Source organism: Mauremys mutica, chromosome 2 (assembly GCF_020497125.1).
Source record: "Mauremys mutica isolate MM-2020 ecotype Southern chromosome 2, ASM2049712v1, whole genome shotgun sequence".
NCBI lineage: Eukaryota > Metazoa > Chordata > Testudines > Geoemydidae > Mauremys > Mauremys mutica.
In genome coordinates, this window is record NC_059073.1 from 41,069,122 (window position 1) to 41,090,685 (window position 21,564).

Consider the following 21,564-nt stretch of genomic DNA (forward strand, 5'->3'; position numbering starts at 1 on the left):
TGTTAAGAATAAATCTCCTGTTATGAAATCATTTGTGGTCAAATTCTTCCTGCATGTGTCCCATGGCCATTTAAAGACATGTACCCAACACAGAATTTGATCTATAATGAATAAAACTTGCTTTTGGTAGCACAATTTGAACTTCTTTTTTTTTCAAATTGAAGGCTCAGAATTACAAATATATACACACAGAATTTGAGCACACAGCTATCACAAGTGTGTAAGCAACTGCAGTTTTGGTTCATGCAGTTAATACAGTTAAGTACACCATCACAGTAACTGCATGTGTAATTTATGCACACAATTTTCAAAAATTGAGCCTACATATGTAAAATAAAGATTTAAGCAGACGTTTCAACAGAAGTAAATGTGAGTTTTGTCCCTAACTTCTTTATATCTTCCCACATTAGTCCCCATATTTTTAACATTCCAGAAAATTGCAGAAGTACTCAGTTCTTAAGTAACTGCTCAAAATAGTTAAAATATTTCCTTTTTCAGCCTTCCAAGCCCTTTTTACACCCATCTGTTTCTTTAAATTAGGTTTCCCTAAACCAGGGGTGGGCACATTTTTTGGCCCAAGGGCCACATCTGGCTATGGAAATTGTATGGTGGGCCATGAATGCTCATAAAATTGGGGGTTGGGGTGCAGGAGGGGTTGAGGGGTCTGGGATGGGGCCAGAAATGAGTTCAAGCTGTGGGAGAGGGCTCTGGACTGGGGCAGGGATGTGTGTGGGGGGTGAGGGTTCCAGGTGGTGGTGCAGGCTCTGGGGTGGGGCTGGGGAGGAGGGGTTGGGGGTGTAGGAGGGTGCTCTGGGCTGGAACTGAGGGGCTCAGAGGGCAGGAGGGGGATCAGGGCTAAGGCAGGGGGTTGGGGTGCAGGAGGGGGTCAGGTGTAGGTTCCAGGCAGCGCTTACCTCAAGCAGCTGCATATCCCCCCTCCGGCTCCTACATGGAGGCATGGCCAGGCGGCTTTGTGCGCTTCCCTGTCTGCAGGCACTGCCCCGGCAGCTCCCATTGGCTGCAGTTCCTGTCCAATGGGAGCTGCAGAGGCAGTGCTTGGGATGGGGACAGCGTGCAGAGCCCCCTGGCTGCCCCTACATGTAGGAGCTGGAGGAGGGACATGCCGCTGCTTCCAGGAGCCTTGCGGAGCAGGGCAAGCCCCGGACCTAGCTCCCCAGCAGGAGCTCAAGGGCCAGATTAAAACATCTGAAAGGCTGGATGTGGCCCCTGGGCCGTAGTTTACCCACCCCGTCCCGAAACTAATGCTGATGGTGTTGTCTACTGGTCCAGGGTAAATGGTGATATAATTATAGACTAGCGTGGAGCAAAAGAGTCAAAAGTGCCTAAGTGACAGGAGTAGAACTTTGTGGAGAAAAGGCATTCTGTTTCATGGAGGATTTTGAGATTTTAAATTATGGTTTCGTTCTGATTTGGAAGCTTTAGGGCCCCTGGCTCTGAGGAAGTCTACCTAGCAAGCTGCCCCATAGCCGCAGACCCTGGAAGCTCTGTGGTCCCCAACTCTGAGGCAGTCTGTATAGTGGGCTGCCAAGGAACTGGGTGGGTGAACTGTTAGGAAACGAGGTAGTGTTCCAGCTGAACTTTTTTTGAAACTGAATTGTCCCCGTTATACATTCCAATTTGGACAAATCGGCAAATTCCAATGAAACGTTGCTAGAATTTTTCCAACTAGCTCTACTTAGGAGAGTAAGTCCTAGTAGGACTTAAACTCCAAAGTACCCAAGGGACTTTTGAAAATGGGACGTCAGTTTTTAAATCAATTAGATACTTTTGTAAATTTTACCCATGAGCTAATATCTCAAAAAACGAAATAAAAATCTGTAAATATTTATTAGAACAAGAAATTGAAGTGGCTTGGCTGGGTCTGCCTCTGCATGTTTCACTTTCTGCAAATATTCTAGCAAACAAGTTTACTGTCAGGAATGTTCACAGAAACACTAAATTTTAATAGGGAATAATCATAGAAAGTGAACTTGGAAGTGTGAGCATTCTAAATATTTTTCTTCTCCAATTAAGGAACAAACCCAGTATCATGTAACCTGTGTGTCCAATCAAGATTATCCCATTAAAAAGCTGGAATTTTTAATATCAAATACTCATGTTGAACTGATTACAAGCAATTTACGGACCAGGAATTTTATGTAGAAATTATTCATCTTTTAATATGGATAATAAAATATTTGAGGAAATAGGAACTTATTAATAGATGATTCAAAAAGAGACAAATTCATCAAATAAATTATTTGGTCTGGTCTACTGTAGACTAGGATTTAAAGGCATTCCCCTTCTACATCTGAGTGCTGAACAAGTGGCATACTCATTCTCATGTTAGCAAGGTACAATTGAGGCAAAAAGTATATCCTCTGACATAGCATGCAAGATCTGGACACTTGCTTCCACTTCTGTTAATTGTAATTAAAATAATAACTTGTTAGAATTCTGATGAAAATGACATCAACATGGAATAATGAAGAATATTCTCCTTGATTTGTTTGTAGCATGGATCTCATGTGCTGGATAGACATTGAACAATTCAGAAGGATGCTCCACAAGGAAAAAGAAAAAAGAGAGGAAAAATCTAAAGATATTAAAAACAAGTACCTAAATAAAAAATACTTCTTTGGACCCAATAGTCCAGCTACAAAAGAACAACAAGACCAGGTATCAGTATATAAAACAATATTTATACATAGCTGTCACAGTTCTGGCAGAGCTCCCCCTGCTGGACATGCTCCAGGCTGCTGTGGTTGGGTCCCACGTACTGGGCATAAAGGCTTTAAGCTTCCTGAGTCTGAATAGGCTCCTCCACCATCTCTTTGTGCCTCTCTGGCACATTTTCTGGGCAAGCTCTCTGTGTGTTACCCCTTTGCATAAATAGGACTTCAGGGTCCAGCTGCCCGAGGTCCCCAGGACCAGTGCTGAGCCCCCATAGACACCCCAGTTGCTTACACACACCCTTGCCCAGAGATCCACTTTGTGGGCCCTCAGGCTTACAGTTCACCTCCTTAGGGACTCGTGATGGTGGAAGCAGACAGACATACAGACCTTGAAAAAACAACGAGGAATCCTTGTGGCACCTTAGAGACTAATACATTTATTTGGGCAAAAGCTTTCGTGGGCTAGAACCCACTTCATCAGATGAATGTATTTTCCACTCCATGCATCTGATGAAGTGGGTTCTAGCCCACGAAAGCTTATGCCCAAATAAATTCGTTAGTCTCGAAGGTGCCACAAGGACTCCTTGTTCTTTTTGCTGATACAGACTAACACGGCTACCACTCTGAAACAGGCCTTGAAAGGTTCCAAAAGTAATCACTCGTTACTGTAGATAGCTAAAGAATTATACAGTTCTAGACAAATCAATAAAATGCCTTTTCACATTTCCCTGCCTCGGTTTACTCACCAATCTTGAATGTTCTTTGGGCTTAGGTCAGAGTCATCTTGGGTGTCCAGGATTCTTCTTCTGACTTCTCCTCTGAAAACTGAGTCTCCCTCTGACCCCTTCAGACAATGCCCTTTTGCTCTCTACAGTGGGTGCTGACAGACCCTTTATCTTATAATTTCCAGTCCTCTTTGTCAGGTCATCAAAGTCATCAAACAGGTGTTGACTATTTACTCCCTCCCCCCACCAGGAGCTCAGATATGGAAAACCTGGTTTGCCCTGGGTAGTAGCCATCTTTGTCCACAGGTACGCCATTTAAATGGATGATCACCAGAGTTCAACAACCCTCTATTGTTAGCCCAGTGCCAGGTGTAAGAATGTCTCCTGTCACCTCTTGTGGGTGTTAATTCAATGAGAGGCAAAAGACAGAAGGCAAATAAGCCCCACATTCAATATGGAGTTTGCAGTCTGACCCAGATACACATAGAGACTCCAGCTTCAAATAGAATTCATCAGCTGTCTGCAGATTCCCAAAATCGTCACAATAACAATTATGCAAATACATGTATGTATTCCAGCAGAACTTTGTGTTGACTGAGAGGCGTCCATTTTAATTAACTGCCACTTGATATATACCCAGTTTGTTTTTCTAACAGATTATTTAATTTCAATTTACTTTTGTATTTTTGGTAACCTTAGCAGATACCTGTGTCTAACCTAAGTGCTCCTCAGCACTCATCAGCTTTTCCTCAGTTTTGCATTTAAACAAACCTCCTAAAACCTTGTCAATTTCTACTCCAGCAGTCTGGTTCCATTTTGGATAAGGTGTACTCCATCTCTTTGGTTTTAGCGCTCTCATCCTCAAAAGTTCCCCAGTGTCTAATTAATTTACACCCCGTTGCTCAGATCTCGCTAGGCTTCAGCCCAGTAATGCACAGTACAGCTCAGAAAGAAGCATTCAAAAAGTGGCTTTAAGCCAAAGTGATCTGTTCCGGCTCTCATCTTTAGTAGGGAGGTAAAGCCAACTGTAGGTAACAGCGTGTCTAAAGCATGTAGTGTTGTGTTCTAGCTTGATGCTTGTAACATTTGCTTGGATCAGGATGGAGGACTTTATGCTGCAACCTGTAGTCTCTGTGGACCATACCTCTCTGTGATAGGGCCAACTGCAATCTGCTCCATTTTATGAAAATTACTTGTGATCCTTGGTTAAGCATGCTTTGATTAAAGTTATGCTTGTGTTTAAGTGCATTGCTCCTGCAATTCACTCTGATTGCCTCAGCAGATCTGACTTCACATCAGCACCTGCAATTTATGCTTTCTTTGGGGCAATGACAGTGTTATTCAGTGACCATCCAACTCTCATAAACCAAAGTACTATTTATTCAGAACAAAAGAATTTCAGAGAAAACACATCTTTAAAAATAATAAACAGCTTATACGTATGCCTACCTTACAAGGTGGGTCTTCCATCTCCCACTTGCAGACTCAGATAGGTCTAACATATTCTCGCAGGGCCTGATTCTGCTGGACACAGCATCCTGCCTGTCAGTTTTTGGGTGATGTGTGTAAGACCCTCCTCAACTCAGGGAAGGTATTTTATACAGTTTCAAATCATTTGTGTGCCAAGGCCTTTGAACCAGGTCAGGCCAGTCTAGGCTATTCCTCAGTGGTTGAAACTTGAAGAAGACTTGCTACGTGCATTGTTTCATTATTGGGAATTTGCATTAATTTCTCCAATTGACATTAGTTCCTGCAGGAACCATTCCTTATCTGACCCATTTAGCCAGGAATGCAGTCATTAGCCAGCCCATAAAGATACACTTAATATTTATGAAGCTAACACAATAGTCTTTGAATATTCCATGGTTCCACAGTATTGCATCTGTCACAAGGGATAAGTGACTTTTGCCCATACACAAAAGAGCTTCTCTAACCTGTTGTTGTATTTGGATTGTTTAGCTAATGCAGTCAGGTGGAGGCTGGGGACACATACTTCATGATCGACTTTCCTCAGCAGTTCTGCTAGAAATTCAAAAATACGTCCAGATGAGGCTAGAAAAAAAGTGGCTGCCATTGTTCCTGGCAAAAGAACAATCTGGGGCACGTAGAAAAACAAAGGTAATGTTTCAAATATGGCCCATCCCAGTACTGTTTTCATGCTGAGATGTAGCTTACTGTTAGGGTAAGATGGTACAGAAAAATGACAGTCAATCATAGCTCATATTGAATTTAAACCCCAGGGAAGTGACTTGTGCATACAGCTTGCCGTGTTACGCTGATGCCTGTGGATGAGGTTTTTTTCCTCTAATAGCCCAATCCTGCTGATGGCCTCGTTAGCCACTGAAGCTGAAGAAGGCAGTTGATGCTGCCTTCACAGTCAGCCAGTGTGGGAAAAAGTTGGACCTTTGCAGCAGAGTTCACCCTCTATACCCCGCACATAGTCACACCCAGAAGAAATCCAGCTCCACAGAAAAGAGTTACAGAGATGCTCAGAGAGACAAGAGCACAAGCAAATGAGCTGGCTTCCCACACTCTGCTACTCCTGTTTCTCACGCTGCCCATGTCCTCCCACCTGAAGCTGTATCGCCTATAGGAGCTACTCCAGGCCTCCTGCAGAGCTGCCAAGTGGGAAGACTGGCTGGCTACAGGCCTGGCTTCTGACTGGTTACATTGAAGAATGATCAGTTAAATTACACATGAGTGTTCAGAGTAGGGAGAGCTTTGCTCCTGCTGGCACATCATACATTAGCTTTTTTGCTATGGGCATAGCTTCTACCTCACTGACTTTTATGGCAGTGTAGCTAGGATGGGATCTATGTGGGCGGTAGGAGGAATAACACTGCTGCTGAGACTAGCAAAAAATCCTGTTTTTAGCAGACATACACACAAACTGAATGGAGAGTTTGTATTGTACTGATTGAGGAAAAACCTGCCATTTCCAACCAGGCACTGAATTCATTCAAATCAGAGATGTAACTTAGTTTTAATTCTTTTTTAACATAAACAGGGTTCAAAGGGCTTACAAAAATGTGGGCAGATTGGATAGTCCATCTCTCTATTTGTTGATTTAGAGCACTGGATGCTTTTCACAAATCAGTATTTTGTAGGTTTTTAAGTAAACCAAATTATTTTATTTGCAAAACTATGATTTGTAACAATCATAGGGGCTTTTGGTATTTTTTTTATCTCCATTTATGTTTCCTTACTATGTTCTCTATCTTACCACAAAGTGAGGGGATGAAAAGGCCCTTTAAAGCAGGGAGTCTCAACCTTTTTCTTTCTGAGGCCCACGTACCCCAATTTACTATAAAAACTCCAGGGCCCAGTGGGGGGTGGGGGTTTCAGGTCTCCTGGCTTCAGACACCGGGTGTGGGGTCTCAGAACTTTAGCTCTGAGGGGCTCAGGGCTTCAGCCATGGCAGGGGAGGGGGCTCTGGGCTTGGGACTTCAGCCCTGGGTTGGGCGCAAGGGGGGCTGGAGTTTCAGCCATGGGAGGGGGGGACAGCTTGGGGCTTTTGCCCCGTGGCTCTGCACCCAGTTTCAGGTGCTGAGGCTCTAGGCTTCAGCCCCATGGCTCTGCTCCTGGCTTCAGACCCACAGAGGGTGCTGATGCTCAGGACTACCTGTGGCTCCTCTCCTGGTTTCAGCCCCGTGGGGGCACCAGGGCTTGTCTTCAGTCCCGCAACTCTGTTCCTGACTTCAGCCCGGTGGAGGGCGTCAGGGTTAGGGCTTTAGCCCCACTCCCTGCTTCAGCCCCACAGGAGACGCTGGGCTCGGGGCTTTAGAATCTGGTTGAGAACAGCTGCTTTAGAGTTTATTTAGAGGACGTGAACCAGATTATATTCTCCATCCATCTTCATAATTCAGGGTGACCAGACGTGCTGGGTTTGACCATGCAGCTCTTATGCAGACAGACTTCCCTTGATTTAGGTGGGTGTTTTGGCTGCAAAGGGGCTGCCTGATCAAGTCTACCTTTTCTGAAGCAGATGACTTAAAAGCTGGGAGCATTTCATATCCAAACCCATTATAGCCTGCACATTAAACAAGAAGAGTTTAGTACTTGGCATATGAACATACTGATAATCTTGTGTTCAGCCACAGATAAGGGACATAGCTGAAGATCTCCTAATCCAGAGAAATGAGAAGAAGATTGGGTCCTGGAAGGCAAGTAAAGTATGTTATGTCTCTTTTCCCCGGTATTCCTCTGTTTCCCTGTTGAAGCCTGGAGATTTCTTCATTGTTTCCCTGCTTTACATATCTAGGCCCAAGTTCACTGCTGGCATCAGTGGGTGTAATTACATTGACTTCAATGGAGTTGTACTTGCTGACATTAGTGGTTAATTTGGCCGCCAACTGGATGGGACTTCCAGCAATAATTGTACTGGCCAGAGGGGTCACTCTGGAGCAATTCAAGTCTCTCCCCAGGGATTGTGCAGCAGTCTGAACTCCTCTGGGACTCATAATTGGTACTGGATCTTTAATGCACATTCATCTGTATTTCCCATGCAGTGGGCTTATTGGGACAAGCTGTTCATTCCAGCATCTGGTAGTTTATTTATTATTGAGAGTGGATTACATGCAGACACAAAAGAGAATGTGAAGTATGCAGCAGAATGGGCAAGTTTAATCATATCACACAGTATCTGTTTCATTTAGAATTGTATTTTAACCTTACAGCGCTAAGATAATATCAATTTTAAACATCTTAAACCTCAGTCATATGACATTTCAGGAGACATTTGCCAGTTTTTTCCCCCTTGAAGAGCAGTGAACTCTTTGTGGTTGCCAACGTGCAAGTTGTATACATTTATTCAGTCTAAATTTTATTGTCTGTTGAATTCAAACTAGAGACCAGGTCACCATTACTGCTGCAAACCACTAGATAGAAAGAAATCCAAAGTGCAGGTGGGTTCAGTTAACTGGGTTTTCACTGGTACCTGTGTTTAGGGAAATAATTATTTGCAGCATCCCACTTAGGGCTGTGCTTTTGTCACATATCATCATATAAGCAGGATGCATTTGATTATTTTTTCACTCCCATCTCCTGACACTTAACCAATTCCTGATCACGGTGGTCACACCACTCTGAATGGAAGCGGCTTTAGCATTTGAGGAAGACTGTAGTAATATGATTCTTTTGAGTCAAATTTACCTAATTTTCTCTTTAAGCAAGTTGATTTTTGGGTTGAATCCAGTCAGCCACAGATGAGCACATCATCTCAGTCTGAGGGGTTGATATTACTCCTGCCATATCTTCCAGTTCCTTTCCCCAACCAACATCATTTTGTCTGTGTTATATAGGAGATCAGGCTAAATGATCATAATAGTCCTCTCTGGCCTTAAAATCTATGAATCCCCTCAGTCTTATCTGGATTAAGACTCACCCAGATTGCCCTCAGCCATGGCCCATCTCCCCAGACACTGAGGGCTTGTCTTCACAGTGGGTGTCGATTTAGCAGGTCTGGTGAAAACCTGATAAACCAACAGCAGAGCGCTCTCCAGATGACTCCAGTACTCCAGCTCCCCGAGAAGAGTAAGATAAGTCGACCGGAAAGTGTCTCCCATCGACACAGCACAGTGAAGACACTGCTGTAAGTTGACCTAAGCTATGTTGACTCCAGCTACATTATTCACGTAGCTAGAGTAGCATAACTTAGGTCGACTTACCCTAGTAGTGTAGACAAACCCAAAGTAATGCATGTAGCAGTTTTGGACAGGTCAGAAGGCATGGAGAAATACAGCGGGGTATCATCAGTGCACATAAGGCACCACAGTCCTTGCTTCCTTACTAACCCTCCTAGAACTTTATACACAGGTTAAACAAGAGGGGTGACAAGCTGGAATCTTGCAGAACTTCAGGGTTGAGGAGCAATTGCCCCACCAACTCTGAGTGCTCATCAGTGTTACAGTGAAGCCAGTCCCAGGAGTAGCCCCAACCATCCTTTTTCTGGCTGCAGTTAAGCTAACAAAACCTCATGCGCAGAGGTGTCAAAAGAGTTGAAGCTACTCATCATCCTGATGAGTTGGGGTTGTTGTTTTTTCTCCTGTTTGCTCAGGGGTTTTTATACAGTTATTTAACTAGACTCAAGCACAGCCTATAATAGTAACATCAACAGTCTACAGATGGGGAAACTTAGGCAGAAAGTCAGAGTCAGTATCAGATACAATATTAGCAAGTGAAAGTCCCTTGCTCTCAGTCCTGTCCTTAGGTCACTAAATTGTGCTGCCTCTGATTCTATTGAACTGCCCTCTTGGTGGCCAGAAGACACACAGGCTGCTCAGCAGAGGAACCAACTCAATGGCACCCAGATGGCTGGCAGCCAGGAGGGAGCTTGCAATTGCACTAACATCACCAGTAGCAGCCTAGGCAGCATTCCCAGTCCTGAAACATTGAGGGGCTTGTCATAATTCCCACAGTGCCCAGAAGTTAGGCTGGGTGACTGTAGCAGGGAACTATGTATAACCTGTGATTTTATTTTACTGTTAGGAGAAACCATTGACAGACTTTCAGCTCCAGCTCTCATGTTACATATCCAAGTCTATCTGCAACAAAAAATACTCCTCTACCCCTTGCTTGCTAGCCATTGGACATGACTCCCTCCCTTTAGGTCCTCATGGATTGTATACTGATGTTATAGGGTAGTTTTCAGTCATCCATCTGATAACAGCGAGGAATTGGTTGGCTTACTGTTCAAGGAATAATAGCAAAGCATGAGAATTGTGAGCTCAGTAAAGAAGGACTGAGGGTTGTGTTCCATTCTAAACTTCATGTCAAATGAACTTCTGCATAAATTGTCTTTCTTTCTCTCCCCCTCTGGCTTCACTTTTCACTCACCCTTTCATGCATTCTGTTTCACTATCTATTTTGAAGCATGAAGATTCCCAAAATGTCTTGATGACTTTAAATCACATTTTACTATTTGTAGAATTCATTCCAGAAGCAGCAAACTCTCCAGCTTCTGTTGGTGATCATGGCAACACTTTTCAAAACTGGTTTTGTTAGTGAGGTCCATGTCAAAAGCATTTTGGAGTTTTTAGCAATGTGGTTTGTCTGTTCCTTTCTCTTTGTTGCTGTTGTTTGTTTGTACAAAACTCAAACTGTTCCCTAAAACATAGCTTGTTGCCATAATTAATAGCAATGGCTGTTCCCATTTCCTCTCTCATCCATCCTTTCCAAAAAATGTTGTACCAACCAACCAACCACAGAAAGAAAGAAAGAAAGATTGCCAAGTTCTATTGTATCCCTGTCATAAACTACTGAAAGTTAGGGTCAGTGCAAAGATAAGAATCAGACAGTTTACCCTAACTAATGCTTTTGTTATTGCTTTTTGAAACAGTTTATTCAGTGAATTTTTTTCCTTTTGACAGCATGTGGACAATAAGTGGGTTTCTTCATCTAGAGAAATAATCATGTTCCGTAAAGCGCTGCTGAATCCAGTAACAGCATTACAGTTTCAGCGCTTTGTGTCTTTGAAAGGAGATTTACTGGAGAACGGAGTGCTCTTCTGGCAAGAGGTTCAGAAATATAAGGTATGGTGCTATAATGTGAGCAGGGGAGTATCATGCAGATTTTAAAGTATATATCTATTAACATACTTCAGGAGACTTTTAACTATAGTGCCTTGATGCAATTTACTGTCAACATCAATGCCACCCGCTTCACTGCTTTATTGTTCTTTCCTCCATGCAGATTCTCCTCCATTCCTTAGAGAAAATATTTTAAATTAATTGAGAATTTCATACCCACATTCCTTTATGCTTATATACACTCTAGAATGATATGGACCTTTACAGGGATATTGTCAATTAACTCGTCCAAAATTTTATTATTATTTATATGTTGAGCATTGATGTGCACTGTGCTGTACAAAACACAGTGGGCATTCTTAAAATGTTTATTCGGGTTATAGAGGCATTCCAGTAGTATTAACCATTGTAAGTAAAGAAAATACTCTTATATATACAATATGTACACAATTTTACAAAGGGTAAGTGTTCAGGAAAGATGCAATCTGAGTTGTCATCATCCTCTGGTTCTCCCAAACTAGTCATGTCTCCTTTAGGCCATGTCCTCCGCTGCAGTAGATCAGCATAGCTCTATTGACTTTAATGGAGCTACACCAAAGTACTAGCAGTAAGTAAGTCATGCCTGTGTTCAGGAGAGCACAAGGACCTGTTGTGGAAGAGTCAACATGGTTTTTGTAAAGGGAAATCATGCCTCACCAATCTACTAGAATTCTTTGAGGGGGTCAACAAGCATGTGGACAGGGGGATCCAGTGGATATAGGGTACTTAGATTTTCAGAAAGCCTTTGACAAGCCTTTGACCCTCACCAAAGGCTCTTAGGTAAAGTGAGTTGTCATGGGATAAGAGGTAAGTTCCGCTCATGGATTGGTAACTGATTAAAACATAGGAAACAAAGGGTAGGAATAAATGGTCAGTTTTCAGAATGGAGAGAGGTAAATAGTGGTGTCCTCCAGGGGTCTGTACCGGGACCAGTCCTATTCAACATATTCATAAGTGATCTGGAAAAAGGGGTAAACCGTGAGGCAGCAAAATTTGCAGATGATACAAAACTACTCAAGATAGTGAAGTCCAAAGCAAACTGTGGAGAGCTACAAAGGGATCTCACGAAACTGGGTGACTGGGCAACAAAATAGCAGATGAAATTTAATGTTGATAAATGCAAAGTAATGCACATTGGAAAACATAATCCCAACTATACATATAAAATTATGGGGGCTAAATTAGCTGTTCCCACTCAAGAAAGAGATCTTGGAGTCATTGTGGATAGTTCTCTGAAAACATTCACTCAGGGTGCAGCGGCAGTCAAAAAAGCAAACAGAATGTTGGGAATCATCAAGAAAGGGATAGATAATAAGACAGAAAATATAATATTGCCTCTATATAAATCCATGGTTCACTCACATCTTGCATGCAGATGTGGTCACCCCATCTCAAAAAAGACATACTGGAATTGGAAAAGGTCCAGAAAAGGGCAACAAAAATGATTAGGGGTATAGAACAGCTTCTGTATGAGGAAAGATTAATAAGACTGGGACTTTTCAGCTTGGAAAAGAGATGACTAAGGGGGGATATGATAGAGGTCTATAAAATCATGAATGGTGTGGAGAGAGAAAATAAGGAGGTTTTATTTACTCCTCATAACACAATAACTAGGGGGTTACCAAATAAAATTAATAGGCAGCAGGTTTAAAACAAACAAAAGGAAGTATTTCTTCACACAAGTACAGTCAATCTGTGGAACTGTTTGCTAGAGGATGTTGTGAAGGCCAAGACTATAACAGGGTTCAAAAAAGAACTAGATAAGTTCATAGAGGATAGGTCCACCAGTGACTATTAGCCAGGATGGGCAGGGATGGTATCTCTAGCCTCTGTTTAACAGAAGCTGGGAATGGGTGACAGGGGATGGATCACTTGATGATTACCTGTTCTGTTCATTCCCTCTGGGGCACCTGGCATTAGCCACTGGTCAGAAAACAGGATGCTGGGCTAGAAGGACCTTTGGTCTGACTCAATATGGCCTTTCTTATGACTATGACAATCCCTGGCCCCTACATACAGGCTGCAGAGAGGGGGGGAAGGCTGCTGTGATCAGTTAATATGATCAATGAATATTATTATTTATCATTCATTCCATATTGCAGTAACCACTGGAGACATCAGTCAGGATTGGGGCCCAATTGTGCCAGGCACTGTATGAACACACACACTAAAGACAGTCCCAAGTAGGAGTAACAAACAAACAGAAGGGCTGGCAGGAGGGAGGATGAGGATAATAGTGTAAAAATATGTGGTTGCTTGGGCAAGCTATGAGATAATTTGCATGTTTCAAGTTTTTATTTAAAAAATAAATAATAGTTATAAATAAATGAGATACTAATGATACCAATAATCACTGCTGGCCACCTGCTTAGCCATCATAAATACAAGTTAGCACATGAATAACGCTGCCACCATAGAAAAGCAAAGCTGGCTCATCAGGCTTTGAAATTACTGAACCCTAAGTGCTTCCCTAAGCCAGCCGGTTCAGAAGGCACAGCAGAACTGAGACTCTAGCTAAGGCTATGAGATGGTGATTCACTTGTTACTCCAGAACTGGGAGTAGCTGGGAGGCCAAAACCCACACACAAATGTCTGAGGTTTCTGTTGGTTTGTGGTTCTCCCAAGCTACATTATGGAGAAAAGTGGTCTCCAATTTGAAGTGTTTTCTTTGTGGACATATTCTATGAAGAAAAAGCCATTGTTTTACCCTCCATTTATGTTAATTTTATTTGTTTTCCTATCTAACAAGGAAAAGTACAATCTGACCATAATTATACATGTACACAATTTGGCAGGGTTGGCAGCTGCTGCTCTTCATAGATGCCAAGGACTAGACGAGCAGGCGTGTTGCAGGTCAGGATGTACCATAGGACTATTGCCAAAAAGCTGTGTGCAGAACTTTGCATAGTGCCTGCCTGCAGTGTCTGAATCATATTGTGCCATTGGTTTTCAAACAGAACTCCCTGTGGGAGTTGACGTCTGCAGTGCTCCTTACCACCTGGCAGATTGGTAGGACATTTTTGGGCAACTGAAAGATAATAAATAAGAAGAAATGACTTTTAAAACAAATATGGATAAATATTAGAGTGTAGGATTTTTTTTTTCTGTCTGCTACACTATGTTCTGCCTCTCATCTTTCCTCTTATATCCTATGGCTTGTTCCTCTTTCCTCTATGATTTATTTGAATTTTTTTACATCCTAAATTAATAAGAAAAGGCATAATATTATTTTATGATATGCTGAATATGGTTTTCTATTGTCCTTTCAAACATGTGTTCATCTTTTCTCATTGTAATTTTTATCATTTTTCCCTTCACACCATTAAAAAAGTATTAATAATAAAACCAAAACAGTTCTCTGAATTATGAAATATCTTTTAAAAACCATAGGGTTTAATTTCCTTTCAGATTAAAGATCAAGTTGCAACACAATTTCTTCTATCAAAAGTTAACCCAAATTCTTGAGCTCAATCAGATCTGCTCCCACAGGTTCTCTAGCGTGCTCACTGTATCTTAATAGAGATATTTAAGGAACTGTGATAAACATATAATACAATGGAAAGTTAGGATTTCTGCATAGAAGGAAACTACATATCAAAGGATTTGATAACAGTTCTTCACAACATTTTCTCATAGGTTAATGCTGCCACTGCACTTCATCAGAGCTTGACTACACAGCACTTGCTTTCAGTCACGGGTTTTATCAGAGTTATAGGATCATAGGAACGAGACTCTTGCAAGTGAATTCCTGTTGTCCATGTTTTAGTGCTGTGTCCACTCTACTTTTAATAATCCCAAGCCATGGGGCTTTGGGAAACTATAACACAATCCAGTAGATCTCAATATCAGGAAGGTTTCACTGGTAGCCTAAATTGTTCCTTCTCACACCTTCATTTGTGTTTGGAACTGCCTTACTTTTGTCAATAACATGCTCACATTGAACCTAGAATATCAAGTGCACAGCCTCCCCAGAAGCACATAGAGGTACTATCACATCTGCTCCATGACTATGAATGCAACCCAGTGTGTCATTGGCCTTTTTTCCTTTTTTGGTGCCATTTGTTGTTAAGAAAGTCAATGCAAGAATTCTGTTGCATCTTAGTTAAGGAGGGGTGTGTGTGTGTGTGTGATCATTGGTGCAAGTAAGCCGATACGGTCAGGTACACTGTACCATTAAGACATTTATTGCCGATACACCATACCAGAAAGACACATTCGGTATCTGCTGAACACTGCAGGGCTCTCCCAGGAACCACAGTGGCGAAAGGAGCAGAACCGTCCTCAGCTCCACCCCCACCCCCAGGTCTTCCACGCAGCTGCATCTCCTTTCTGGGGTCTGTACAGCGCTGCTGGAGAACAGGGATGGGGACGGGGATGGGGGCGATACAGCTGAACTGTAGGAGCTGCCGGCGTGCAGTCACCCGGTGGTCCCATGTTCTGCTCCTTTTGTCACTGTCGTTCCTGGGAGAGCCGCGCAGTTCAGCAGATACCGATTTCTATCCACATCTGCGAGTACGAATTTGTTTCCATGCAGGGCTCTAGTCATAGAACATTTTTTGTGAGGTGCAGGCGACTGGTGGGAGGGGCACAAAGGGTCAAGTGACCTCCCCAGGCTCAAGTACCCCCGCCAGCCTGGGGCGGGAGAGAGGAAGGGGCAGGGCAAGAGCCAGAAGGCCAGCGCCTCTCCTCTTCCAGCCATGCTGCCTGGGACACTGCCCAGTGCCGCGCAGCAGCTGCCTGGGAGAGCCAGGCACTCTCCCAGGCAGTTGCTGTGCTGCACCAGGCAGCATCCAGGAGTGGCTCTGGGGCCTGGCTGCCAGGAAGAGCAGCCGAATGACAGGGGGAGCCAGTGCAGTGGGAGGACAGAGCTCTCCTCCCAGGTAATGTGGGATGGGGAGGAGACAGGGACAGTGTGGGGGCTGGGAGCAGGGCGGGGAGGGGTCACGTGGGGAGGTCACGTGCCCCCCTTTAGCTGGTGCCCCACTTTGTGTCCCTCCCATGAGTCGCCATACTGGTAAGAGTTAAAATCTACTTCCACCACTGTGTGTCATAATTATTTGCATATAACTGATGTTAGTCAGATCGCTTAGCTTTTGTAAAGGACTGAATGGCTAGTTACTGATGAGTAATATATTCACTGTATGCTGCATTTTCCACTGTTCAGGATTTGTGCCATTCTCACTGTGATGATGCCACTATCCAGAATAAGATCACAGCTATCATCAACTGCTTTATTAATTCCACCATCCCACCGGCTCTGCAAATTGACATCCCACAAGAGCAAGCTCAGAAGATTATTGAGCACAGGAGAGAACTAGGGCCATATGTATTTAGAGAGGCGCAGGTAAGATGATGGGGATGGGTGCGGAGAAAAGTATCCAGATTTGGTTAGAGATATTGTACCTGATTTTTAGAGATGGTCTCTGTTATTATGGGCACAATTTTGGTCCCATAAACCATTGTGGGCACAAAGTTGCACCTATTATACTAATTATTATCCTGAAAATTAAGGGATTAAGATGTGGGAGAGACCTCTGAATATTGTTAATTGCCAATACACTGTATGATCTTTTTCAGCTGGTTTTACCATGGGAAGGGGTGATCAGCCCTGCATTAGGAGTTCTTGCTTTAGACCTACTACTCCATTTTCCTGAGTTGCTTGATGTGAATAGTTAAACTGTAGCGACCAAATTTTGTAGTTTGAGGAACCACTTAAGTAGATATAAAAAATGTTGTAGACATTAGCAAAACACAAAAGCAGCTTATAACTTACTGAAAATGCTGCCTTTTCTTTTTCCTTTTCTTCATAAGGTCTGTGTAATAGGAACAGGCTGTGAACAGGTTTTTTCTCTCTCTGCTCATTCTGCTGCACAAACCAAATAAAGTCATTTGTAAACCCACACTTTTTACCTTCTATGGTCATTACCTTTTATACTTCTGTTCCTCAAAAACATGTAGCTGTGTCTTCCCCCTCTTCCCACCAAATTGTCCCACCCCTTTTTTGAAGATCTATTAATGCAAATCCACAAAACATTCAGATCATGAGGTGAATGATATGGAAGACAGGAGGATTCATACAGATCATAAGATAAGGGAAGATGCTGATTTAAGGACCCAACTTGTATAGAATACAGCAAATTCCAGAAATACAGCGTGGGACTAATGGAAGAATTTGGCACAACGATAAGACTGACATTCTTATTAAATATCACTATTAAGCACATTGGCCCCAATTTTGTGACGTGGTGAGCGCCCTCAACTCCCACTAAAGTCAAGTGACAATACAGGACTTTCAGCAATATCATGCCTTGTACAATGTGTTGGTAGAATGCATTGCTTTCTGATTGCTTTTTTTATTGTTTTTCTTATTCCCATTCAAAAAAGACCCCATGAGAGATTATATCATTTAAAAATTATCCAAGATTTACTCATAGATCTCTAATGTGGTTTAAGAGCTTTTCCAGAGGCAACAAAAAAAATTTCCTTCCTCTTAAGGAGGGAAAAAAACCAAAGCTGTCTCCCTGATGAACAGAATATTTGGAATACTTAAGCAGAAGAGTGGTATAAAAAGCAATCCAAGTGGTGAATACTTTATAAAGAATACTTGTAAAAAATGATGGATGTTTTCATTAATGCAAACAATTGTTTAGGGAAATATAAAAAAGAGTGCCTTTTAACTGTGTTTTAGGAATATTTCTCACCAGTAACAAACATACTGATGAGAAGCATGTGCAGAGCAAAGCTGGACTGAAATGTCAGGAGACAATACGTGGGAGGAAACGTGCTGTGTACTAAAAAGGAATAGTTATTGCATTGTTATGGTAAACTACATTTACTTTTTACAGTACACTCTGTTTTCTTAACATAGTCATGTTACACTTCCTTTTCTTTCTGCTCAGATGACTATTTTTGCTCTTCTGTTTAAATTTTGGCCAAAATTTTGTGAATTTCGAAGCAATTTGGCAGATGAGAAAATTTTGCCTACTTTGGAGAGAAAAAAGGAAAAGAAGAGACAAAAATTTAAAAGAAAAACAACAGAGGAAAGACTCGCACTTGTAAAGGTGAGAAGCTGAAATACCATAAACACATTTTTCGGCAAACAAGAGTAAAACATTCAAATATTCCCCCTATGGGCCATGAGAAGACTCCCATTGACTTCAGTTGGCTTCGAATCAGGCCCTAAATGTCTTTTGTTAGAATACAAGCTTCAGGTACAATTCAGTCCTTGGAGAATTAGGCTCCAATCTGCAAACACTCACGCATATGCTTAAATTGTGTGCTTAAAGATAAGCCCATGGGTAAATGTTTGCAGGATTGGGGCATTTATCCTCCCTCTCATTTTAAATAGGGTGGAAATATATTTCTGTTCATCTCTTGTGGTGAGGGAGAAAGTAAAAACATGAAGGGCTTAAATTTTCAAACAGATCTGCATGTGCTGCATGTGTAAAACTGACAATTGCACATGGAATTGCACTAGAACATGCTGGCATTGTTAGTAGACCATGTTTAGCTGTTTACTATCAGGTCACAAATTATATTTAAAATCAACATGTTTCCTTGCATGTGTAATAAAAAGCACTTTAGGTTATTCAAACAAAGATTTTGAAATGCTGATGCAGGATTCACTCTTTATCCTCTGTTTATTTTTTGCATTTCCCTCAGCACTGACAATGAAATTATTAGGCTACTCACTTTGACTTTTGTTAGTGAGCAGTTTCTAATCTGAGTTGTTAGTTGCTAATGCACTAGTAGAAGTAGGCTGTGTTTGGGATGCAGCTACTACAGGGGAATGTTTGTGAAGCTGTTTCTCTTGAAATTTTGTTTTTTAAAATATGGAAAAGTTTCTGTTGATATTTTGTTTGATGAAAGGTTGCGTTTACAAAATCTGAATGTTGGGCCAAATGTGATCTGTGTGTGTCCCTTTAAGAGCAAATAAGCTATTACACCTGCAAGACTTCTAATTAGCATTTATATAGCACTGTACATATTCAAAGTACCGTACCAACAGGTGCTCAGATACTGTAGTGATATGAACTATATGAGTATCTAGATAGGTAGAGACATTAACTAATAAATCCTCACAACAACCTGGGAGATCATGTAACTATTATTATCCCCTTTATAGAGGGGGAAACAGAGACACAGAGAGATGCTGTGACTTTCCCAAGGCCACACAGCTATCAGTGTCAAGCCAAGACTGAAACCCCCAACTCGCGCTCATTCCTCCAGAGAACACTGCCTCCCTACTGAAATGCCAGAGCATGGGCATGAATAAAGAGTGCAACATTTATGGGTAGTGCATGTTTGTGTCTTCACCCCAGTAAAAACAGACTTTTCCTTCTCTCTAATTTCTTTCTTTTTTTTTTTAAGACTATTGTTTGGATGGAGTTTGGAGCAACAAAGCTGAAACTCCCTAGCCCTTATATAGCACAAAGAAAGTCCTGTGTAGAAGAGGAGATTGTTATGGAGCAAGGAAAAGTTGATGCCTGTGCAAAATCTTTTCTTTACATTATGGGAATATTTTAATATTCTGTGTATGTGCCATTCAGCAGTAGGGGCAAATCCAGCTCCTTCATCTGTGGCTATTGATGGCCCTGTGGCAGTGAATCCAATGTAGAGGGGCTGGACACAGGGGAGCTATACTTGGGTTGCATCATCTGTGTCCAGTTCAGAGTCCAGCTCTATGCATAGTCACTGGGTGCTGATGTGCAGGGTAGTGTGGGTGTGGGGTGAAGGCAGGCCATAGCAGGGCCAGAGGATTCACTCACATGCCAATATTTCAGCTATTGGGTAAAGTAGTTGTTGTGAAGGTTGCAAGCGTGAGGGAGGCTGCTTTACCTCCTCCCTTTCTGCACATCGGCCCGTGGCCAAAGCCAGCCATTAATCCTGGGCTTTGAGCTATGGATTTGCTCCTGGGTAAGGCATTAGGCTGTACATGCTACATTCCTTATTCCTATTTGCATTAGTCACTCTATTAATTGCTCTTATGCCAATATTTCTGCATAAGCAGTTACACTTCACTTACAAAAAGAGTTTTTGAAATCTTAACCAGAAAAACACCCAAAGCCTGACTGAAAAGTTGCAATTAGTTTTAAATCTGTGCTCATCCTTCCCTCCCCCTCCACCAAGAGAGGACAATCCCCCATGCCTGGGTTTGACTTTTCCTTCTTCTCTTTAGCCTCATGGCACAAATGTAGGTTACTAAACAATTTGGGCTAGATCCTGCTAAGCGCTAAGCTTCTCTTATCCATGGAAGTTGACGGTGCTCAGTATCTAGCAGAAACAGGATCTTTAAATTTTAGACCATAAAGCTTTAACTATTTTTAAAAGCAGTTTCTTGGAAGATATATGTTAGTCAGTCACCATTTTATAAAACCTTGCAGTTCTTTGGTAGATAGCAAAATTACTTAGCTTTAATTTCCAGGACTTTACGGTATGTTAGGACAATTAGGGGAGGAAGATAAATAAAATTTTATGAAAATTCCAAGAAATTTAGAAAACAGAAAATCCAAGGTTAGAGGCAGAGAAGATCTATTACGTGAATGGATTGCTAATGTTTAACCAATTTCTACTTTAAAATCCTACAGTGGGTTGACTTGTTGACCAAGTGGTACTGCTTTGTGCCAGTGCAACATACAGTCATTAGTGGGTTAGACTAGCATGGTGCAGAGTCTAAAAATGAGTCCTGAATTTCCTCCAACACTGCCAACAATTAGCAGGGCCTTGAGGGATTTCTGCTATTGAACCAGTGTCCTCTGTTGGCTAAGTAATGTCTGTATTTGCCAAACTCCTGCTTCAGCTGCGAGGCTTGTGATTCTTCTCCCAAGCTCTTGTCTCTCCTGCCTGATCAGGCTTCTCTATTGACTTACATTTTCCTGCATTAAAGATAAACTATGAAAGCAGAAGCACTTTTCAAATTTTCTTCAAGCTTTTATTCAGTTGACATCACCAAGCATATTTGTTGGGGGTGATGTGATGCTATGATACATGATATTGTGTCATGATCTAGCACAGCATGAGCTGACATCATCCAAAAACTCACACAAATCCCCCATTCCCAGTTTAAAGAATAGTAGTATAAAATTTGTACTCAAGGTTGTACTGTGTCTCTGTCCTATCAATGGAGAGTTTGAGGGGTCAGAGGGCCTGTTTTGGGATGGAAGATAAAATTCATGATGGAGGAGCAGCTGAGGACCCCCTTGGACAGTGTTTCAGGAGCTCTGGTCAGTCGGAGGGTGAGGAGAATGAGGGAAGTATAGAAGAAAGATGCTCTTCTGTGGCAGGGAATTGGAAGATCTTGGTTCTTTTGCCAGCTCTATCATCTCTGCTGTGTAATCATGGGCAAGCCATTTAACCTCTCTTGCTCAGTTGTGCCATTTGCAAAATGGGAGTAACACCTGCCTCACAGGGTTGTTGTGAGAGTTAATTAATCAATGTTTGTAAAGGACTTTGAGTTCCTCAGACGGAAGGTTCAAACACAAAGCATTATGATGACATCAAAATAACATTCACAGTGAGAGCAATTAACCACTAGAAGAATTTACCAAGGGTTGTGGTAGATTCTCCATCACTGAAAATGTTTACATTGAGATTGGATGT

General features: G+C 42.1%; 1 protein-coding gene and 1 long non-coding RNA gene across 6 annotated transcripts in view; one reads left to right on the forward strand and one right to left on the reverse strand.

The window, feature by feature from the left end:
• RGS22 (regulator of G protein signaling 22) overlaps window positions 1-21,564 on the forward strand; it is a 99,991-nt gene that overhangs the window by 73,113 nt on the left and 5,314 nt on the right. For 3 of the 5 annotated variants that reach the window (XM_045007937.1, XM_045007935.1, XM_045007939.1), the window contains 6 exons: window positions 2,517-2,679; window positions 5,360-5,518; window positions 7,495-7,572; window positions 10,768-10,929; window positions 16,130-16,309; window positions 17,865-18,026. In XM_045007937.1, coding sequence (XP_044863872.1) covers window positions 2,517-2,679; window positions 5,360-5,518; window positions 7,495-7,572; window positions 10,768-10,929; window positions 16,130-16,309; window positions 17,865-18,026 — 904 coding nt within the window. Of the gene's footprint in view, window positions 1-2,516; window positions 2,680-5,359; window positions 5,519-7,494; window positions 7,573-10,767; window positions 10,930-16,129; window positions 16,310-17,653; window positions 17,787-17,864; window positions 18,027-21,564 lie in introns of those variants that run through there. The other 2 variants (XM_045007936.1, XM_045007940.1) reach the window with 2 other exon arrangements.
• Window positions 13,371-21,413, reverse strand: LOC123365233. The gene is made up of 3 exons (XR_006577487.1): window positions 20,603-21,413; window positions 16,739-16,831; window positions 13,371-13,993 (listed from the first exon to the last, which is right to left on the reverse strand). It is a non-coding gene; the product is annotated as an uncharacterized LOC123365233 (long non-coding RNA).